At 51.3% G+C, this 21,155-nt stretch overlaps 1 protein-coding gene across 1 annotated transcript; it reads left to right on the forward strand.

Annotated features, from left to right (window-relative positions):
* The first annotated feature begins 6,915 nt into the window (after window positions 1–6,915).
* On the forward strand, window positions 6,916–20,138 carry LOC139244085 (zinc finger and BTB domain-containing protein 16-like). The gene is made up of 3 exons (XM_070870965.1): window positions 6,916–7,015; window positions 9,482–9,649; window positions 19,181–20,138. Exons 1-3 carry the CDS (start codon window positions 6,916–6,918, stop codon window positions 19,408–19,410), a joined length of 498 nt encoding a protein of 165 aa, XP_070727066.1. The 3' UTR covers window positions 19,411–20,138.
* The last annotated feature ends 1,017 nt before the right edge of the window (window positions 20,139–21,155 follow it).

A 21,155-nucleotide genomic window follows, 5' to 3' on the forward strand; every position in this document is an offset into this window, starting at 1 on the left:
GGGCAGAGAGGGAGGGGTGTGCACAGAGAGAGAGAGAGAGAGAGACGGGGGCACAGAGAGAGAGAGTGAGGGGCACAGAGAGTGAAAGAGGGGACAGAGAGAGAGAGAGAGAGAGAGAGAGGGGGGGGCACAGAGAGAGAGAGTGAGGGGCACAGAGAATGAAAGAGGGGACAGACAGAGAGAGAGAGAGAGAGAGAGAGAGAGAGAGGGGGGGGCACAGAGAGAGAGAGAGTGAGGGGCACAGAGAGAGAGCGAGAGAGAGAGAGAGAGTGAGGGGCACAGAGAGAGAGAGAGAGAGGGGGGGGCACAGAGAGAGAGAGAGTGAGGGGCACAGAGAGAGAGAGAGACGGGGGCACAGAGAGAGAGAGACAGAGGCACAGAGAGAGAGCGAGAGCGGGGGGCAGAGAGGGAGGGGTGTGCACGGAGAGAGGGGGGTTTCTGCGGTACAGGAGGAGCGGTCTCAGAGGGCTGGAGGCAGTCGGTCAATGTGCAATCCAGGGTGGGACTGAGCTGATGGAGCCCAGGTCGCCTGTGGGAGCGAAGGGTTTCCTGCTGTATTTAAATTACTGACGCGCTGCAGTTTGGGCTTTGCAGATTTTGGGGGGCGATAACGGCGGCGGGGACAGGAAGCTTAGCGCCCGGGAACAGTTTGCGCCTCGGTGGGTACGTTTGGGCCGCTGGGCCCGGAGCCGGGGAGGGCCGCAGCGCTAAGGGAGGCGTTGCACACCTCTCTCTCTCTCTCGCGAGCCGAGCCGGGAGTGCTCCCAGAGACGCCTGGGGGTGTGGGGGGGGAGAAACCCAACAAAAATAGCCCCCACAACAGTGCCCAGGTCAGCACAACACAAATCACAACAAAACTTTAAAAAAAAACAATCACAGTTACCCTCGAACATCAGAAATAGGAGCAGGAGTGGGCCATTCGGCCCCTCGAGCCTGCTCCGCCATTTAATACCATCATGGCTGATCCCATCATGGACTCAGCTCCACTTCCCTGCCCGCCCCCTTATCCCCTTATCGGTTAAGAAACTGTCTATCTCTGTCTTAAATATATTCAATGTCCCGGCCTCCACAGCTCTCTGGGGCAGAGAATTCCACAGATTTACAACCCTCTGAGAGAAGAAATTCCTCCTCATCTCAGTTTTAAATGGGCAGCCCCTTATTCTAAGACCATGCCCCCTAGTTCTAGTCTCCCCCATCAGTGGGAACATCCTCTCTGCATCCACCTTGTCGAGCCCCCTCATAATCTGATACGTTTCGATAAGATCACCTCTCATTCTTCTGAACTCCAATGAGTAGAGGCCCAACCTCCTCAACCTCTCCTCATAAGTCAACCCCCTCATCCCCGGAATCAACCGAGTGAACCTTCTCTGAACCGCCTCCAAAGCAAGTATATCCTTTCGTAAATATGGAGACCAAAACTGCACGCAGTACTCCAGGTGTGGCCTCACCAATACCCTGTATAACTGTAGCAAGACTTCCCTGCTTTTATACTCCATCCCCTTTGCAATAAAGGCCAAGATACCATTGGCCCTTCCTGATCACTTGCTGTACCTGCGTACTAACCTTTTGTGTTTCATGCACCAGAGCGGTACTAGTCACCTCTCCGCTGTGGGGATGGTCGGACCACCCTGATTCCCCAGGTGGTCAAGGTGGGGGGGCGCGCTGCAGGGTGTACAGGTCAGGCACAACTTCAAACCCGTGCTGGAGTCGCGACCTAGGGGCAGAAAAGGGAGAGGAGAGGATCTGAAAATCCGGCCTTTAAGCATTATTCGGACAATGAAGTCAGAATAAAATGACGTTAATTTTCAGAGTACGCCCCGATACAATCTACAAATCACATTCCACATAGAAAATAGGTGCAGGAGTAGGCCATTCGGCCCTTCGAGCCTGTACCACCATTCAATAAGATCATGGCTGATCATTCCCTCAGTACCCCTTTCCTGCTTTCTCTCCATACCCCTTGATCCCTTTAGCTGTAAGGGCCACATCCAACTCCCTTTTGAATATATCCAACAAACTGGCCTCAACAACTCTCTGCGGCAGGGAATTCCACAGGTTAACAACTCTGAGTGAAGAAGTTTCTCCTCATCTCAGTCCTAAACGGCCTGCCCCTTATCCTTCGGTGTGTCCCCTGGTTCTGGACTTCCCCAACATCGGGAACATTCTTCCCGCATCTAACCTGTCCAGTCCAGTCAGAATCGTATACGTTTCTATGAGATCCCTTCTCATCCTTCTAAACTCCAGTGAATAAAGGCCCATTTGATCCAGTCTCTCCTCATATGTCAGTCCTGCCATCCCGGGAATCAGTCTGGTGAACCTTCGCTGCACTCCCTCAATAGCAAGAACGTCCTTCCTCAGATTAGGAGACCAAAACTGAACACAATATTCCAGGTGGGGCCTCACCAATGCCCAGTACAACTGCAGTAAGATCTCCCTGCTCCTATACTCAAATCCCCTCGCTATGAAGGCCAAGATACCTTTTGCCTTCTTCACCGCCTGCTGTACCTGCATGCCAACTTTCAATGACTGATGTACCATGACACCCAGGTCTCGTTACACCTCCTTTTCTTAATCTGCTGCCATTCAGATAATATTCTGCCTTCGTGTTTTTGCCCCCAAAGTGGATAACCTCACATTTATCCACATTTTACTGCATCTGCCATGTATTTGCCCACTCACCGAACCTGTCCAAGTCACCCTGCAGCCTCTTAGCGTCCTCCTCACAGCTCACAATGCCACCCAGCTTAGTGTCATCTGCAAACTTGGAGATATTACACTCAATTCCTTCATCTAAATCATTAATGTACATTGTAAATAGCTGGGGTCCCAGCACTGAGCCCTGCGGCACTCCATTAGTCACTGCCTGCCATTCTGAAAAGGACCCGTTTATCCTGACTCTCTGCTTCCTGTCTACCAACCAGTTCTCTATCCACGTCAGTACATTATCCCCAATACCATGTGCTTTAATTTTGCACACCAATCTCTTGTGTGGGACCTTGTCAAAAGCCTTTTGAAAGTCCAAATACACCACATCCACTGGTTCTCCCTTGTCCACTCTGCTAGTTACATCTTCAAAAAATTCCAGAAGATTTGTCAAGCATGATTTCCCTTTCATAAATCCATGCTGACTTGGACCGATCCTGTCACTGCTTTCCAAATGTGCTGCTGTTTCATCTTTAATAATTGATTCCAACATTTTCCCCACTACTGATGTCAGGCTAACCGGTCTATAATTACCTGTTTTCTCTCTCCCTCCTTTTTAAAAAGTGGTGTTACATTAGCTACCCTCCAGTCCATAGGAACTGATCCAGAGTCGATAGATTGTTGGAAAATGATCACCAATGCATCCACGTCAGTACATTATCCCCAATACCATGTGCTTTAATTTTGCACACCAATCTCTTGTGTGGGACCTTGTCAAAAGCCTTTTGAAAGTCCACTTCCTTAAGTACTCTGGGATGTAGACTATCAGGCCCTGGGGATTTATCGGCCTTCAATCCAGTCAATTTCCCTAACACAATTTCCCGCCTAATAAAGATTTCCTTCAGTTCCTCCTTCTCACTAGACCCTCGGTCCCCTGGTACATCTGGAAGGTTATTTGTGTCTACCTTTGTGAAGACAGAACCAAAGTACGTGTTCAATTGGTCTGCCATTTCTTTGTTCCCCATTATAATTCACCCGAATCCAACTGCAAGGAATCTACGTTTGTCTTCACTAATCTTTTTCTCTTCACATATCTATAGAAGCTTTTGCAGTCAGTTTTTATGTTCCCAGCAAGCTTCCTCTCATATTCTATTTTCTCCCTCCTAATTAAACCCTTTGTCCTCCTCTGCTGAATTCTAAAATTCTCCCAGTCCTCAGGTTTGCTGCTTTTTCTGGCCAATTTATATGCCTCTTCCTTGGAAGTCCCCTTGTTAGCCACGGTTGAGCCACCTTCCCCGTTTTATTTTTACTCCAGACAGAGATGTACAATTGTTGAAGTTCATCCATGTGATCTTTAAATGTTTGCCATTGCCTATCCACTGTCAACCCTTTAAGTATCATTTGCCAGTCTATTCTAGCCAATTCACACCTCATACCATCGAAGTTACCTTTCCTTAAGTTCAGGACCCTAGTCTCTGAATTAATTTTGTCAATTTCCATCTTAATAAGAAATTCTACCATATTATGGTCACTCTTCCTCAAGGGTCCTCGCAGAACAAGATTGCTAATTAGTCCTTTCTCATTACACAACACCCAGTCGAGGATGGCCAGCTCTCTGGTTGGTTCCTCGACATCTTGGTCTAGAAAACCATCCCTAATACACTCCAGGAAATCCTCCTCCACCACATTGCTACCAGTTTGGTTAGCCCAATCAATATATAGATTAAAGTCGCCCATGATAACTGTTGTACCTTTATTGCACACATCCCTTATTTCTTGTTTGATGCTGTCCCCAACCTCACTACTACTGTTTGGTGGTCTGTACACAACTCCCACTAGCGTTTTCTGCCCTTTGGTATTCCGTAGCTCCTCCCATACCAATTCCACATCATCCAAGCTAATGTCCTTCCTTACTATTGCATTAATTTCCTCTTTAACCAGCAACGCCACCCCGCCTCCTTTTCCTCTCTGTCTATCCTTCCTAAATGTTGAATACCCCTGGATGTTGAGTTCCCAGCCTTGGTCACCCTGGAGCCATGTCTCCATGATGCCAATTACATCGTATCCGTTAACTGCTATCTGCGCAGTTAATTGTCCACCTTATTCCGAATACTCCTCGCATTGAGGCACAGAGCCTTCAGGCTTGCCTTTTTAACACACTTTGACCCTTTAGAATTTTGCTGTAAATTGGCCCTTTTTGTTTTTTGCCTTGGGTTTCTCTGCCCTCCACTTTTACTCATCGCCTTTCTGTCTTTTGCTTCTGTCTCCATTTTGTTTCCCTCTGTCTCCCTGCATTGGTTCCCATCCCCCTGCCATATTAGTTTAACTCCTCCCCAACAGCACCAGCAAACAATCCCCCTAGGACATTGGTTCCGGTCCTGCCCAGGTTCAGACCGTCCGGTTTGTACTGGTCCCACCTCCCCCAGAACCGGTTCCAATGCCCCAGTGCACGATACAGATGAGAGCAGTGCACGGTACTCTGTTTACATCAACAGATTACAAGGACATCATCATTTAAACCATTTTCTACATCATCGCAGTCCCAGGGAGGGTTTTACACTTCCAAACTTGACTATTCCAACACACTTCTGGCCGGCCTCCCACGTTCTACCCGATGTAAACTGGAGGTGATCCAAAACTCGGTTGCCCCCGTGTCCGAACTCGCACCGAGTCCCGTGCACCCATCACCTTTTGCCCTAACTCGCACCGAGTTCTGTTCAGCCATCGCCCCGAGCACCGTGTCCTAACTTGCACCGAGTCCCACTCACCCATCACCCTCTGTGCTCACTGCCCCGTGTCCTAACTCACACCCAGTCCCACTCACCCATCACCCCCTGTGCTCACTGCCCCCGTGTCCTAACTCACACCGAGTCCCGCTCACCCATCACCCCCTGTGCTCGCTGACATACACTGACTCCCGGTTAGGAATGCTTTGATTTCAAAATTCTCATTTTTGTTTTCAAATTCCTCCGTGGCCTCCTTGCCCCTCCCTATCTCCGCAACCTCCTCCAGCCACCACACCCCTCCCTATCTCTGTAACCTTCTCCAGCCCTTACACCCCTCCCTATCTCTGTAACCTCCTCCAGCCCCTACACCCCTCCCTATCTCCGCAACCTCCTCCAGCCACCACACCCCTCCCTATCTCTGTAACCTTCTCCAGCCCCTACACCGCTCCATATCTCTGTAACCCCCTCCAGCCCCTACACCCCTCCATATCTCTGTAACCCCCTCCAGCCCCTACACCCCTCCCTATCTCTGTAACCTTCTCCAGCCCCTACACCCCTCCCTATCTCTGTAACCCCCTCCAGCCCCTACACCGCTCCATATCTCTGTAACCTCCTCCAGCCCCTACACCCCTCCCTATCTCTGTAATCCCCTCCAGCCCCTACACCCCTCCCTATCTCTGTAACCTCTCCAGCCCCTGCACCCCTCCCTATCTCTGTAACATACTCCAGCCCAACACCCCTCCCTATCTCTCTACCCTCCTCCAGCCCCTACACCCCTCACTATCTCTGTAATCTCCTCCAGCCCCACAACCACCCGAGATATCTGCACCTCTCTAATTCTGTCCTCCTGACCATCACTGGTTATAATCGCTCCACCATTGGTGGCCGTGCCTTCTGTTGCCTGGGCCCCAAGCTCTGGAACTCCCTCCCTAAACCTCTCCACCTCTCTCTCCTCCGTCAAAACGCTTCTTAAAACCCACCTCTTTGAAACCAGCCTTTGGTCACCTGTGCAGATTTCTACTTATGCGGATCCATGTCAAATTTTTTAATCTCGTAAATAACCCCGTGCTGTACCTGCCCTGGGAGTGTTTGATGGGACAGTGTAGAGGGAGCTTTACTCTGTATCTAACCCCCTCTACCTGCCCTGGGAGTGTTTGATGGGACAGTGTAGAGGGAGCTTTACTCTATATCTAACCCTCTGTACCTGCCCTGGGAGTGTTTGATGGGACAGTGTAGAGGGAGCTTTACTCTGTATCTAACCCCGTGCTGTACCTGCCCTGGGAGTGTTTGATGGGACAGTGTAGAGGGAGCTTTACTCTGTATCTAACCCCCTGTACATGCCCTGGGAGTGTATGATGGGACAGTGTAGAGGGAGCTTTACTCTGTATCTAACCCCCTGTACCTGCCCTGGGAGTGTTTGATGGGACAGTGTAGAGGGAGCTTTACTCTGTATCTAACCCATGCTGTACTGTCCGCAGGAAGTGACATGGTGGTGGTCCCGCGGTGTGTGAAGGGGTTTGGGTCACGGGCGGAGTTGAGGCCGAATATGGTTGCAGACGGGAGCGCGTGGTGTCACTCCTGCGGGAAGTGCAGCCGCCTGTTCCTCAGCCCTGCGGCGCTCAAACGCCATTTAAAGTCACACGCAGGTAAGCACCCTCGACCAGCCACATCCCTAGCCAATGGTGCGCTGTCCATTTAAATAACCCACTTGGGCAGGAAAAATAGCCGTTTAACTTTTAGAGTGCGGGTCTCATTGTGGTGAACCTTCGCGGCACTCCCTCCAAGGCCAATATATCCTCCCTAAGGTGAGTGCCCAGAACTGCTCACAGTGCTCCAGGTGTGGTCTGACGATACAAAGATAGGAGGAAAAGCAATGTGTGAGGAGGACACAAAAAATCTGCAAAAGGACAGAGACAGGCTCAGTGAGTGGGCAAGAATTTGTCAGATGGAGTATAATGTTGGAAAGTGTGAGGTCATGCACTTTGGCAGAAAAAAATCAAAGAGCAAGTTATTATTTAAATGGAGAGAGATTACAAAGTGCCGCAGTACAGCGGGACCTGGGGGTTAGTTGTGCATGAAACACAAAAGGTTAGTATGCAGGTACAGCAAGTGATCAGGAAGGGCCAATGGTATCTTGGCCTTTATTGCAAAGGGGATGGAGTATAAAAGCAGGGAAGTCTTGCTCCAGTTATACAGGGTATTGGTGAGGCCACACCTGGAGTACTGCGTGCAGTTTTGGTTTCCGTATTTACGAAAGGATATACTTGCTTTGGAGGCAGTTCAGAGGAGGTTCACTCGGTTGATTCCGGGGATGAGGGGGTTGACTTATGAGGAAAGGTTGAGGAGGTTGGGCCTCTACTCATTGGAATTCAGAAGAATGAGAGGTGATCTTATCGAAACGTATCAGATTATGAGGGGGCTCGACAAGGTGGATGCAGAGAGGATGTTCCCACTGATGGGGGAGACTAGAACTAGGGGGCATGGTCTTAGAATAAGGGGCCGCCCATTTAAAACTGAGATGAAGAGGAATTTCTTCTCTCAGAGGGTTGTAAATCTTTGGAATTCACTGCCTCAGAGAGCTGTGGAAGCCGGGACATTGAATATATTTAAGGTGGAGAGAGACAGTTTCTTAACCGATAAGGGGATGGGCAGGGAAGTGGAGCTGAGTCCATGATCAGATCAGCCATGATCGTATTAAATGGCGGAGCAGGCTCGAGGGGCCGAATGGCCGACTCCTGCTCCTATTTCTCATGTTCTTATGTTCCTATGTAATCACGTCACACTGTAATTACACCCTCCCACCAATGGTGTCCTCTCTCAGGCAGTCTCTCGGAATCGAGGAAGACTTGCCTCCACTCTTAACAAGAATGCTGAGGTGACTGAACAGTCCAATACGGGAACCACAGTCCCTGTCACAGGTGGGACAGACAGTGGTTGAGGGAAGGGGAGGGTGGGACAGATAGACGTTGAGGGAAGGGGAGGGTGGGACAGATAGACGTTGAGGGAAGGGGAGGGTGGGACAGAGAGACGTTGAGGGAAGGGGAGGGTGGGACAGATAGACGTTGAGGGAAGGGGAGGGTGGGACTGGTTTGCCGCACGCTCCTTCCGCTGCCTGCGCTTGGTTTCTGCACGCTCTCGGCGACGAGACTCGAGGTGCTCAGCGCCCTCCCGGATGCACTCCCTCCACTTAGGACGGACTGGTCTTTGGGCCCAGGGACTCCCAGGTGTCGGTGGGGATGTTGCACTTTATCAGGGAGGCTTTGAGGGTGGTCCCTTGTAACGTTCCCTCTGCCCACCTTTGGCTCGTTTGCCCGTGAAGGAGTTCCGAGTAGAGTGCTCGCTTTGGGGAGTCCCGTGTCTGGGGGGACATGTGGACAATGTGGCCCTGCCCAGCGGAGCTGGTCGAGTGTGGTCAGTGCTTCGATGCTGGGGATGTTGGGCCTGGTCGAGGACGCTAACGTTGGTGCGTCTGTCCTCCCGGGGGATTTGCAGGATCTCGCGGAGACAGCGTTGGTGGTATTTCTCCAGTGACTTGAGGTGTCTACTGTACATGGTCCATGTCTCTGAGCCATACAGGAGGGCGGGTATCACTACAGCCCTGTAGACCATGAGCTGGGGGTGAGGTACCTACTGTACATGGTCCATGTCTCTGAGCCATACAGGAGGGCGGGTATCACTACAGCCCTGTAGACCATGAGCTGGGGGTGAGGTACCTACTGTACATGGTCCATGTCTCTGAGCCACACAGGAGGGCGGGTATCACTACAGCCCTGTAGACCATGAGCTGGGGGTGAGGTACCTACTGTACATGGTCCATGTCTCTGAGCCATACAGGAGGGCGGGTATCACTACAGCCCTGTAGACCATGGGCTCGGTGGTGGATTTGAGGGCCTGGTCTTCGAACACTCTTATCCTCAGGCGGTCGAAGGCTGCACTGGAGGGGTTGTTGGATCTCGTTGTATTGAATGGTGGAGCAGGCTCGATGGGGCCGAATGGCCGACTCCTGTTTCTATTCCTTGTGTTGTGAGGAAGGAATGGCGCTGGGGTGGGAGGGGAATGAAAACGCACTGCGCCGCCGTGACGCTTGGTGACCTGTGACTCTGTGCCATCAGGGGAATCGCCGCACCAGTGCGAGTACTGCAGACACCGCCTGCGGGACGACGGCGCCTTGAAGGCCCACAAGAGGGCACACCTGGGCGAGAAGCCCCATCAGTGCATCCACTGTGACAAGAAGTTCAGCCTCAAACACCAGCTCGAGACGCACTACAGGGTTCACACAGGTAAACACGCAGGGGGCTCCGGGGGTGGAAACGTGGGCGGGAGGAGGCCGATCGGGGGAACCGGGCAAGCAGGTGGCAGCTGCAGTTTAAGGTGGGAGGCAGTGGCTGTGGCCAAGCTCAAGTGGCCTTTCCAATCAGGGATGTTAACTTTGGCTCAGTGGGGTTTTGTGCTCTCTCTCTCGCCTCCAAGGGTTCGTAGGTTCCCATAATCCAGGCCAACTCTCCCCAGTGCAGTGCTGAGGGAGCGCTGTCGGAGGGGCAGTACTGAGAGAGAGCGCCGCACTGTCGGAGGGCAGTACTGAGGGAGCGCCGCACTGTCGGAGGGGCAGTACTGAGAGAGAGCGCCGCACTGTCGGAGGGCAGTACTGAGGGAGTGCCGCACTGTCGGAGGGGCAGTACTGAGGGAGTGCCGCACTGTCGGAGGGCAGTATTGAGGGAGCGCCGCACTGTCGGAGGGGCGGTACTGAGGGAGCGCCGCACTGTCGGAGGGGCAGTACTGAGGGAGCGCCGTACTGTCGGAGGGGCGGTACTGAGGGAGTGCTGCACTGTTGGAGGGGCAGTACTGAGGGAGCGCCGCACTGTCGGAGGGGCAGTACTGAGAGAGAGCGCCGCACTGTCGGAGGGCAGTATTGAGGGAGCGCCGCACTGTCGGAGGGGCAGTACTGAGAGAGCGCCGCACTGTCGGAGGGCAGTACTGAGGGAGCGCCGCACTGTCGGAGGGGCAGTACTGAGGGAGGGCCGCACTGTCGGAGGGGCAGTACTGAGGGAGCGCCGCACTGTCGGAGGGGCAGTACTGAGGGAGCGCCGCACTGTCGGAGGGGCAGTACTGAGGGAGTGCCGCACTGCACTGTCGGAGGGGCAGTACTGAGGGAGTGCCGCACTGCACTGTCGGAGGGGCAGTACTGATGGAGCACTGCACTGTCGGAGGTTCTGTCTTTCGGATGCGACATTAAACCGAGGCCCCGTCTGCCCTCTCGGGTGGATGTAAAAGATCCCGGGGCCACTATTTGGAAGAAGAGCAGGGGGAGTTCTCCCCGGTGTCCTGGGGCCAATATTTATCCCTCAACCAACATCACTAACACAGACGATCCGGGTCATTATCACATCGCTGTGTGTGGGAGCTTGCTGTGCGCAAATTGGCGTTTCCCACAGTACAACAGTGACCGCACTCCACAAAGTACTTCATCGGCTGTAAGGCGCCTTGGGACATCCTGAGAGGGGTGACAGGCGTTGTAGAGATGGGAGTTGTGCTAGGGCGCAGAACGCAGGCTTTTGCAGAGGAGCAGTCAATGAACCAGTCAGTATGATACTTGCACAATGTGTAGTAATGTAGGTGTGGGTTCGAAGTGACTGGTCCGGTCACATTGCTCTGTATCCGTCTGGTGGAGCATCACCCCCACCTGGTGGTGGTAGATGGAACCGCCTCTTTGTTATCAAGCTCAGAGTGCCGGACAGTGTCGAGCGACCTTTACTAACCCCGTGCTGTACCTGCCCTGGGAGTGTTTGATGGGACAGTGTAGAGGGAGCTTTACTCTGTATCTAACCCCCTGTACCTGCCCTGGGAGTGTTTGATGGGACAGTGTAGAGGGAGCTTTACTCTGTATCTAACCCCCTGTCCCTGCCCTGGGAGTGTTTGATGGGACAGTGTAGAGGGAGCTTTACTCTGTATCTAACCCCCTGTACCTGCCCTGGGAGTGTTTGATGGGACAGTGTAGAGGGAGCTTTACTCTGTATCTAACCCCATGCTGTACCTGCCCTGGGAGTGTTTGATGGGACAGTGTAGAGGGAGCTTTAATCTGTATCTAACCCCCTGTACCTGCCCTGGGAGTGTTTGATGGGACAGTGTAGAGGGAGCTTTACTCTGTATCTAACCCCCTGTACCTGCCCTGGGAGTGTTTGATGGGACAGTGTAGAGGGAGCTTTACTCTGTATCTAACCCCCTGTACCTGCACTGGGAGTGTTTGATGGGACAGTGTAGAGGGAGCTTTACACTGTATCTAACCCCCTGTACCTGCCCTGGGAGTGTTTGATGGGACAGTGTAGAGGGAGCTTTACTCTGTATCTAACCCTCTGTACCTGCCCTGGGAGTGTTTGATGGGACAGTGTAGAGGGAGCTTTACTCTGTATCTAACCCCCTGTACCTGCCCTGGGAGTGTTTGATGGGACAGTGTAGAGGGAGCTTTACACTGTATCTAACCCCCTGTACCTGCCCTGGGAGTGTTTGATGGGACAGTGTAGAGGGAGCTTTACTCTGTATCTAACCCCGTGCTGTACCTGCCCTTGGAGTGTTTGATGGGACAGTGGAGAGGGAGCTTTACTCTGTATCTAACCCCGTGCTGTACCTGCCCTGGGAGTGTTTGATGGGACAGTGTAGAGGGAGCTTTACTCTGTATCTAACCCCCTGTACCTGCCCTGGGAGTGTTTGATGGGACAGTGTAGAGGGAGCTTTACTCTGTATCTAACCCCCTGTACCAGCCCTGGGAGTGTTTGATGGGACAGTGTAGAGGGAGCTTTACTCTGTATCTAACCCCGTGCTGTACCTGCCCTGGGAGTGTTTGATGGGACAGTGTAGAGGGAGCTTTACTCTGTATCTAACCCCCTGTACCTGCCCTGGGAGTGTTTGATGGGACAGTGTCGAGGGAGCTTTACTCTGTATCTAACCCCCTGTACCTGCCCTGGGAGTGTTTGATGGGACAGTGTAGAGGGAGCTTTACTCTGTATCTAACCCCCTGTACCTGCCCTGGGAGTGTTTGATGGGACAGTGTAGAGGGAGCTTTACTCTGTATCTAACCCCCTGTACCTGCCCTGGGAGTGTTTGATGGGACAGTGTAGATGGAGCTTTACTCTGTATCTAGCCCCATGCTGTACCTGCCCTGGGAGTGTTCGATGGGACAGTGTAGAGGGAGCTTTACTCTGTATCTAACCCCGTGCTGTACCTGCCCTGGGAGTTTTTGATGGGACAGTGTAGAGGGAGCTTTACTCTGTATCTAACCCTCTGTACCTGCCCTGGGAGTATTTGATGGGACAGTGTAGAGGGAGCTTTACTCTGTATCTAACCCCCTGTACCTGCCCTGGGAGTGTGTGATGGGACAGTGTAGAGGGAGCTTTACTCTGTATCTAACCCCCTGTACCTGCCCTGGGAGTGTTTGATGGGACAGTGTAGAGGGAGCTTTACTCTGTATCTAACCCCCTGTACCTGCCCTGGGAGTGTTTGATGGGACAGTGTAGATGGAGCTTTACTCTGTATCTAACCCCATGCTGTACCTGCCCTGGGAGTGTTTGATGGGACAGTGTAGAGGGAGCTTTACTCTGTATCTAACCCCGTGCTGTACCTGCCCTGGGAGTTTTTGATGGGACAGTGTAGAGGGAGCTTTACTCTGTATCTAACCCTCTGTACCTGCCCTGGGAGTATTTGATGGGACAGTGTAGAGGGAGCTTTACTCTGTATCTAACCCCCTGTACCTGCCCTGGGAGTATTTGATGGGACAGTGTAGAGGGAGCTTTACTCTGTATCTGACCCCCTGTACCTGCCCTGGGAGTGTTTGATGGGACAGTGTAGAGGGAGCTTTACTCTGTATCTAACCCCCTGTACCTGCACTGGGAGTATTTGATGGGACAGTGTCGAGGGAGCTTTGCTCTGTATCTAACCCCCTGTACCTGCCCTGGGAGTGTTTGATGGGACAGTGTAGAGGGAGCTTTGCTCTGTATCTAACCCCCTGTACCTGCCCTGGGAGTGTTTGATGGGACAGTGTAGAGGGAGCTTTACTCTGTATCTAACCCTCTGTACCTGCCCTGGGAGTGTTTGATGGGACAGTGTCGAGGGAGCTTTGATCTGTATCTAACCCCCTGTACCTGCCCTGGGAGTGTTTGATGGGACAGTGTCGAGGGAGCTTTGCTCTGTATCTAACCCCCTGTACCTGCCCTGGGAGTGTTTGATGGGACAGTGTAGAGGGAGCTTTACTCTGTATCTAACCCCGTGCTGTACCTGCCCTGGGAGTGTTTGATGGGACAGTGTAGAGGGAGCTTTACTCTGTATCTAACCCCCTGTACCTGCCCTGGGAGTGTTTGATGGGACAGTGTAGAGGGAGCTTTACAGTGTATGCAATGGTCAAGGATGTCTCGGAGCGGTTGCAGGATATTTTGGAGGGGGAGGGTGAACAGCCAGTTGTCGAGGTGCATATGGGTACCAACGATATACGTAAAAAACGGGATGAGGTCCTACAAGCTGAGTTTAGGGAGCTAGGAGTTAAATTAAAAATAGGACCTCAAAGGTAGTAATCTCAGGATTGCTGCCAGTGCCACCTGCTAGTCAGAGTCGAAATAGCAGGATAGTTAAGATGAATACGTGGCTTGAGGAGTGCTGCAGAATGGTGGGATTCAAATTCCTGGGACATTGGAACCGGTTCTGGGGGAGATGGGACCAGTACAAACCAGATGGTCTGCACCTGGTCAGGACCGGAACCAATGTCCTAGGGGTAGCGTTTGCTCGGGCTGTTGGGGAGGGGTTAAACTAATATGGCAGGGGGATGAGAACCTATGCAGGGAGACAGAGGGAAGTAGAATGGGGGCAGAAGCAAAAGATAGAAAGAAGAAAAGTGAAAGTGGAGGGCAGAGAAACCCAAAGCAAAAATTAAAAAGGGCCACATTACAGCAAAATTCTAAAGGGACAAAGTGTGTTAGAAAGACAAGCCTGAAGGCTCTGTGTCTCAATGCGAGGAGTATTCGGAATAAGGTGGATGAATTAACTGCGCAGATAACAGTTAACGGATACGATGTAATTGGCATCACGGAGATATGGCTCCAGGGTGACCAAGGCTGGGAACTCAACATCCAGGGGTATTCAACATTCAGGAAGGATAGACAGAAAGGGAAAGGAGGTGGGGTAACGTTGCTAGTTAAAGAGGAAATTAATGCAATAGTAAGGAAGGACATTAGCTTGGATGATGTGGAATCTGTATGGGTGGAGCTACGGAATACCAAGGGGCAGAAAACGCTAGTGGGAGTTGTGTACAGACCACCAAACAGTAGTAGTGAGGTTGGGGACAGCATCAAACAAGAAATTAAAGATGCATGCAATAAAGGTACAGCAGTTATCATGGGCGACTTTAATCTACATATAGATTGGGCTAACCAAACTGGTAACAATATGGTGGAGGAGGATTTCCTGGAGTGTATTAGGGATGGTTTGCTTGACCAATATGTCGAGGAACCAACCAGAGAGCTGGCCATCCGAGACTGGGTGATGTGTAACAAGAAAGGACTAATTAGCAATCTTGTTGTGCGAGGCCCCTTGGGGAAGAGTGACCATAATATGGTAGAATTCTTTATTAAGATGGAGAGTGACACAGTTAATTCAGAGACTAGGGTCCTGAACTTAAGGAAAGGTAACTTCGATGGTATGAGATGTGAATTGGCTAGCATAGACTGGCAAATGATACTTAAAGGGTTGACGGTGGATAGGCAATGGCAAACATTTAACGATCACATGGATGAATGTCAACAATTGAACATCCCTGTCTGGAGTAAAAATAAAACGGGGAAGGTGGCTCAACCGTGGCCAACAAGGGAAATTATGGATAGTGTTAAATCCAAGGAAGAGGCATATAAATTGGCCAGAAAAAGCAGCAAACCTGAGGACTGGGAGAAATTTAGAATCCAGCAGAGGAGGACAAAGGGTTTAATTAGGAGGGGGAAATAGAATATGAGAGGAAGCTTGCTGGGAACATAAAAACTGACTGCAAAAGCTTCTATAGATATGTGAAGAGAAAAAGATTAGTGAAGACAAACGTAGGTCCCTTGCAGTCAGAATCAGGTGAATTTATAATGGGGAACAAAGAAATGGCAGACCAGTTGAACAAATACTTTGGTTCTGTCTTCACGAAGGAAGATACAAATAACCTTCTGGAAATACTAGGGGACAGAGGGTCCAGTGAGAAGGAGGAACTGAAGGAAATCCTTATTTGTCAGGAAATTGTGTTAGGGAAATTGATGGGATTGAAGGCCGATAAATCCCCGGGGCCTGATAGTCTGCATCCCAGAGTACTTAAGGAAGTGGCCCGAGAAATAGTGGATGCATTGGTGATCATTTTCCAACATTCTATCGACTCTGGATCAGTTCCTATGGACTGGAGGGTAACTAATGTAACACCACTTTTTAAAAAAGGAGGGAGAGAGAAAACGGGGAACTATAAACCGGTTAGCCTGACATCAGTAGTGGGGAAAATGTTGGAATCAAACATTAAGGATGAAATAGCGGCGCATTTGGAAAGCAGTGACAGGATCGGTCCAAGTCAAGCATGGATTTATGAAAGGGAAATCATGCTTGACAAATCTTCTGGAATTTTTTGAGGATGTAACTCGTAGAGTGGACAAGGGAGAACCAGTGGATGTGGTGTATTTGGACTTTCAAAAGGCTTTTGACAAGGTCCCACACAAGAGATTGGTGTGCAAAATCAAAGCACATGATATTGGGGGTAATGTACTGACGTGGATAGAGAACTGGTTGGCAGACAGGAAGCAAAGAGTGGGAATAAACGGGTCCTTTTCAGAATGGCAGGCAGTGACTAGTGGGGTGCCACAAAGTTCAGTGCTGGGACCCCAGCTATTTACAATATACATCAATGATTTAGATGAAGGAATTAAATGTAATCTCTCCAAGTTTGCAGATGACACTAAGCTGGGTGGCGGTGTGAGCTGTGAGGAGGATGCTAAGAGGCTGCAGGGTGACTTGGACAGGTTAGGTGAGTGGGCAAATGCATGGCAGATGCAGTATAATGTGGATAAATGTGAGGTTATCCACTTTGGTGGCAAAAACAGGAAGGCAGAATATTATCTGAATGGTGACAGATTAGGAAAAGGGGAGGTGCAACAAGACCTGGGTGTCATGGTACATCAGTCATTGAAAGTTGGCATGCAGGTACAGCAGGCAGTAAAGAAAGCAAATGGTATGTTGGCCTTCATAGCGAGAGGATTTGAGTATAGAAACATCGAAAATACGTGCAGGAGTAGGCCATTCAGCCCTTCGAGCCTGCACCACCATTCAATAAGATCATGGCTGATCATTCACCTCAGTACCCCATTCCTGCTTTCTCTCCATACCCCTTGATCCCTTTAGCCATAAGGGCCATATCTAACTGCCTCTAATATATCCAATGCTCTGCGGTAGGGAATTCAACAGGTTAACAACTCTCTGAGTGAAGAAGTTTCTCCTCATCTCGGTCCGAAATGGCTAACCCCTTATCCTTAGACTATGTCCCCTGGTTCTGGACTTCCCCAACATCGGGAACATTCTTCCAGCACCTAACCTGTCCAATCCCATCAGAATTTTATATGTTTCTATGAGATCCCCTCTCATCCTTCTAAACTCCAGTGAATACAGGCCCAGTTGATCCAGTCTCTCCTCATATGTCAGTCCTGCCATCCCGGAAATCAGTCTGATGAACCTTCGCTGCACTCCCTCAATAGCAAGAATGTCCTTCCTCAGATTAAGAGACCAAAACTGAACACAATATTCCAGGTGTGGCCTCACTAAGGCCCTGTACAACTGCAGTAAGACCTCCCTGCTCCTATACTCAAATCCCCTAGCTATGAAGGCCAACATACCATTTGCCTTCTTCACCGCCTGCTGTACCTGCATGCCTACCTTCAATGACTGATGTACCATGACACCCAGGTCTCGTTGCACCTCCCCTTTTCCTAATCTGTCACCATTCAGATAATATTCTGACTTTTGTTTTTGCCACCAAAGTGGATAACCTCACATTTATCCACATTATACTGCATCTGCCATGTATTTGCCCACTCACCTAATCTGTCCAAGTCACCCTGCAGCCTCTTAGCATCCTCCTCACAGCTCACACCACCACCCAGCTTAGTGTCATCTGCAAACTTGGAGAGATTACACTCAATTCCTTCTTCTAAATCATGAATGTATATTGTAAATAGCTGGGGACCCAGCACTGATCCCTGCGGCACTCCACTAGTCACTGCCTGCCATTCTGAAAAGGATCCGTTTATCCTGACTCTCTGCTTCCTGTCTGCCAACCAGTTCTCTATCCACGTCAATACATTATCCCCAATACCATGTGCTTTAATTTTGCACACCAATCTCGTGTGGGACCTTGCCAAAAGCCTTTTGAAAATCCAAATGCACCACATCCACTGGTTTTCCCTTGTCCACTCTACTAGTTACATCCTCAAAAAACTCCAGAAGATTTGTCAAGCAGGATTTCCCTTTCATAAATCCATGCTGACTTGGACCGATCCTGTCACTGCTTTCCAAATGCGCTGCTATTTCAACTTTAATAATTGATTCCAACATTTAGGAGCAGGGAGGTCTTACTGCAGTTGTACAGGGCCTTGGTGAGGTCACACCTGGAGTATTGTGTACAGTTTTGGTCTCCTAATCTGAGGAAGGACATTCTTGCTATTGAGGGAGTGCAGCGAAGGTTCACCAGACTGATTCCCAGGATTGCAGAACTGACATATGAAGAAAGACTGGATTGACTAGGCTTATAATGACTGGAATTTAGAAGAATGAGAGGGGATCTCATTGAAACATATAAAATTCTGACGGGTTTAGACAGGTTAGATGCAGATAGAATGTTCCCGATGTTGGGGAAGTCCAGAACCAGGGGTCACAGTCTAAGGATAAGGGGTAAGCCATTTAGGACCGAGATGAGGAGAAACTTCTTCACTCAGAGAGTGGTGAACCTGTGGAATTCTCTACCACAGAGAGTTGTTGAGGCCAGTTCGTTGGATATATTCAAAAGGGAGTTCGATGTGGCCCTTACGGCTAAAGGGATGAAGGGGTATGGAGAGAAGGCAGGAATGGGGTACTGAGGGAATGATCAGCCATGATCATATTGAATGGTGGTGCAGGCTCGAAGGGCTGAATGGCCTGCTCCTGCACCTATTTTCTATGTTTATATATACCTACCCAGGAAGTGTTTGATGGGACAGTGTAGAGGGAGCTTTACACTGTATCTAACCCGTGCTGTACCTACCCTGGGAGTGTTTGATGGGACAGTGTAGATGGAGCTTTACTCTGGATCTAACCTCCTGTACCTGCCCTGGGAGTGTTTGATGGGATAGTGTAGATGGAGCTTTACTCTGTATCTAACCCCCTGTACCTGCCCTGGGAGTGTTTGATGGGACAGTGTAGAGGGAGCTTTACTCTGTATCTAACCCCCTGTACCTGCCCTGGGAGTGTTTGATGGGACAGTGTAGAGGGAGCTTTACTCTGTATCTAACCCCGTGCTGTACCTGCCCTGGGAGTGTTTGACGGGACAGTGTAGAGGGAGCTTTACTCTGTATCTAACCCCCTGTACCTGCCCTGGGAGTGTTTGATGGGACAGTGTAGAGGGAGCTTTACTCTGTATCTAACCCCCTGTACCTGCCCTGGGAGTGTTTGCTGGGACAGTGTAGAGGGAGCTTTACTCTGTATCTAACCCCGTGTCCTGGGGAGTGTTTGACGGGGACAGTGCGGAGGGAGCGTTCCTCGGCCCTGACTAACTTCTCTTCCCTCCCCAGGCGAGAAGCCCTTCGAATGCAAGCTGTGCCGCCAGAGATCGCGCGACTATTCGGCCATGATCAAGCACCTTCGGACTCATAACGGTGCCTCGCCCTATCAGTGCACTGTCTGCCAACAGTTCTGCTCCAGCCTCTCTGCCATGCAGAAGCACGTGAAGGCCCACAAACCCGAGGAAATGCCCCCGGACTGGAGCTTAGAGGAGACCTACCTCTATCTTTGCTACGTGTGACCCCCCCGACACCCTCCCCTCAACCCTCCTCCCCACACGGGGATTTGCCTTTATTGGCCGAGGCACAGAATACAAGAGCAGGGAGGTTATGTTAGAAATGTATAAAACACTGGTTAGGCCACAGCTGGTGTACTGCGTGCAGTTCTGGTCACCGCATTACAGGAATGATGTGATTGTGCTGGAGGGGGTACAGAGGAGATTTACCAGGATGTTGCTCTAGAGAGGGTACAGAGGAGATTTACCAGGATGATGCACTGGGGAGGGTACAGAGGAGATTTACCAGGATGTTGCACTGGAGAGGGTGCAGAGGAGATTTACCAGGATGTTGCACTGGAGAGGGTACAGAGGAGATTTACCAGGATGTTGCACTGGAGAGGGTACAGAGGAGATTTACCAGGATGTTGCACTGGAGAGGGTACAGAGGAGATTTACCAGGATGTTGCACTAGAGAGGGTACAGAGGGGATTTACCAGGATGTTGCACTGGAGAGGGTACAGAGGGGATTTACCAGGATGTTACACTGGAGAGGGTACAGAGGAGATTTACCAGGATGTTGCCGGGACTGGAGAATTTTAGCGATGAGGAAAGATTGGATCGGCTGGGGTTGTTTTCTTTGGAACAGAGGAGGCTGAGGGGAGACCTGATTGAGGTGTATAAAATGATGAGGGGCCTGGATAGAGTGGATAGGACGGACCTGTTTCCCTTGGCAGAGGGGTCAACAACCAGGGGGCGTGGATTGAAAGTAATTGGGGGGAGGTTTAGAGGGGATTTGAGGGGAAATGTCTTCACCCAGAGGGTGGTGGGGGTCTGGGGGGGAACTCACTGCCTGAAAGGGTGGTAGAGGCAGAAACCCTCACCACATTTGGATGAACACTTGAAGTGATGTAACCTGCAGGGCTACGGACCCAGAGCTGGAAAGTGGGATTGGGCTGGGTAGCTCTTGGTCGGCCGGGGCAACACGGACACGATGGGCCGAATGGCCTCCCTCTGTGCGGTAAATTTCTCTGATTCTAACCGGGATGGGGCGGGGTCGCAGGTGGGGGAGGGGCGGGGGTGGGTGGGTTGAATTGGACTCCACTGCCTTCTGGGTAACGGAGGGAGGTGAGTTGTGTGTGGTGGGGCCGGGGGCGGGGGGGGAAGAGCGCATGTGGATGGAAGCAGACACATTTTCCTCCTCCCTCCTGTGACTGAGGGAGTGCCGCAATGTCGGAGGAGCAGTACTGAGGGAGCGCCGCACTGTCGGAGGGGCAGTACTGAGGGAGTGCCGCACTGTCGGAGGAGCAGTACTGAGGGAGTGCCGCACTGTCGGAGGGGCAGTACTGAGGGAGCGCCGCACTGTCGGAGGAGCAGTACTGAGGGAGCGCCGCACTGTCGGAGGGGCAGTACTGAGGGAGTGCCGCACTATCGGAGGAGCAGTACTGAGGGAGCGCCGCACTGTCGGAGGGGCAGTACTGAGGGAGTGCCGCACTGTCGGAGGAGCAGTACTGAGGGAGCGCCGCACTGTCGGAGGAGCAGTACTGAGGGAGTGCCGCACTGTCGGAGGGGCAGTACTGAGGGAGCACCGCACTGTCGGAGGGGCAGTACTGAGGGAGTGCCGCACTGTTTGAGGGGCAGGACTGAGGCAGGGCCGCACTGTCGGAGGGGCAGTACTGAGGGAGCACCGCACTGTCGGAGGGGCAGTACTGAGGGAGTGCCGCACTGTTTGAGGGGCAGGACTGAGGCAGTGCCACACTGTTGGGAGGGTG

This window comes from Pristiophorus japonicus, unplaced genomic scaffold (genome assembly GCF_044704955.1).
Source record: "Pristiophorus japonicus isolate sPriJap1 unplaced genomic scaffold, sPriJap1.hap1 HAP1_SCAFFOLD_2018, whole genome shotgun sequence".
Taxonomy (NCBI): Eukaryota; Metazoa; Chordata; class Chondrichthyes; family Pristiophoridae; genus Pristiophorus; species Pristiophorus japonicus.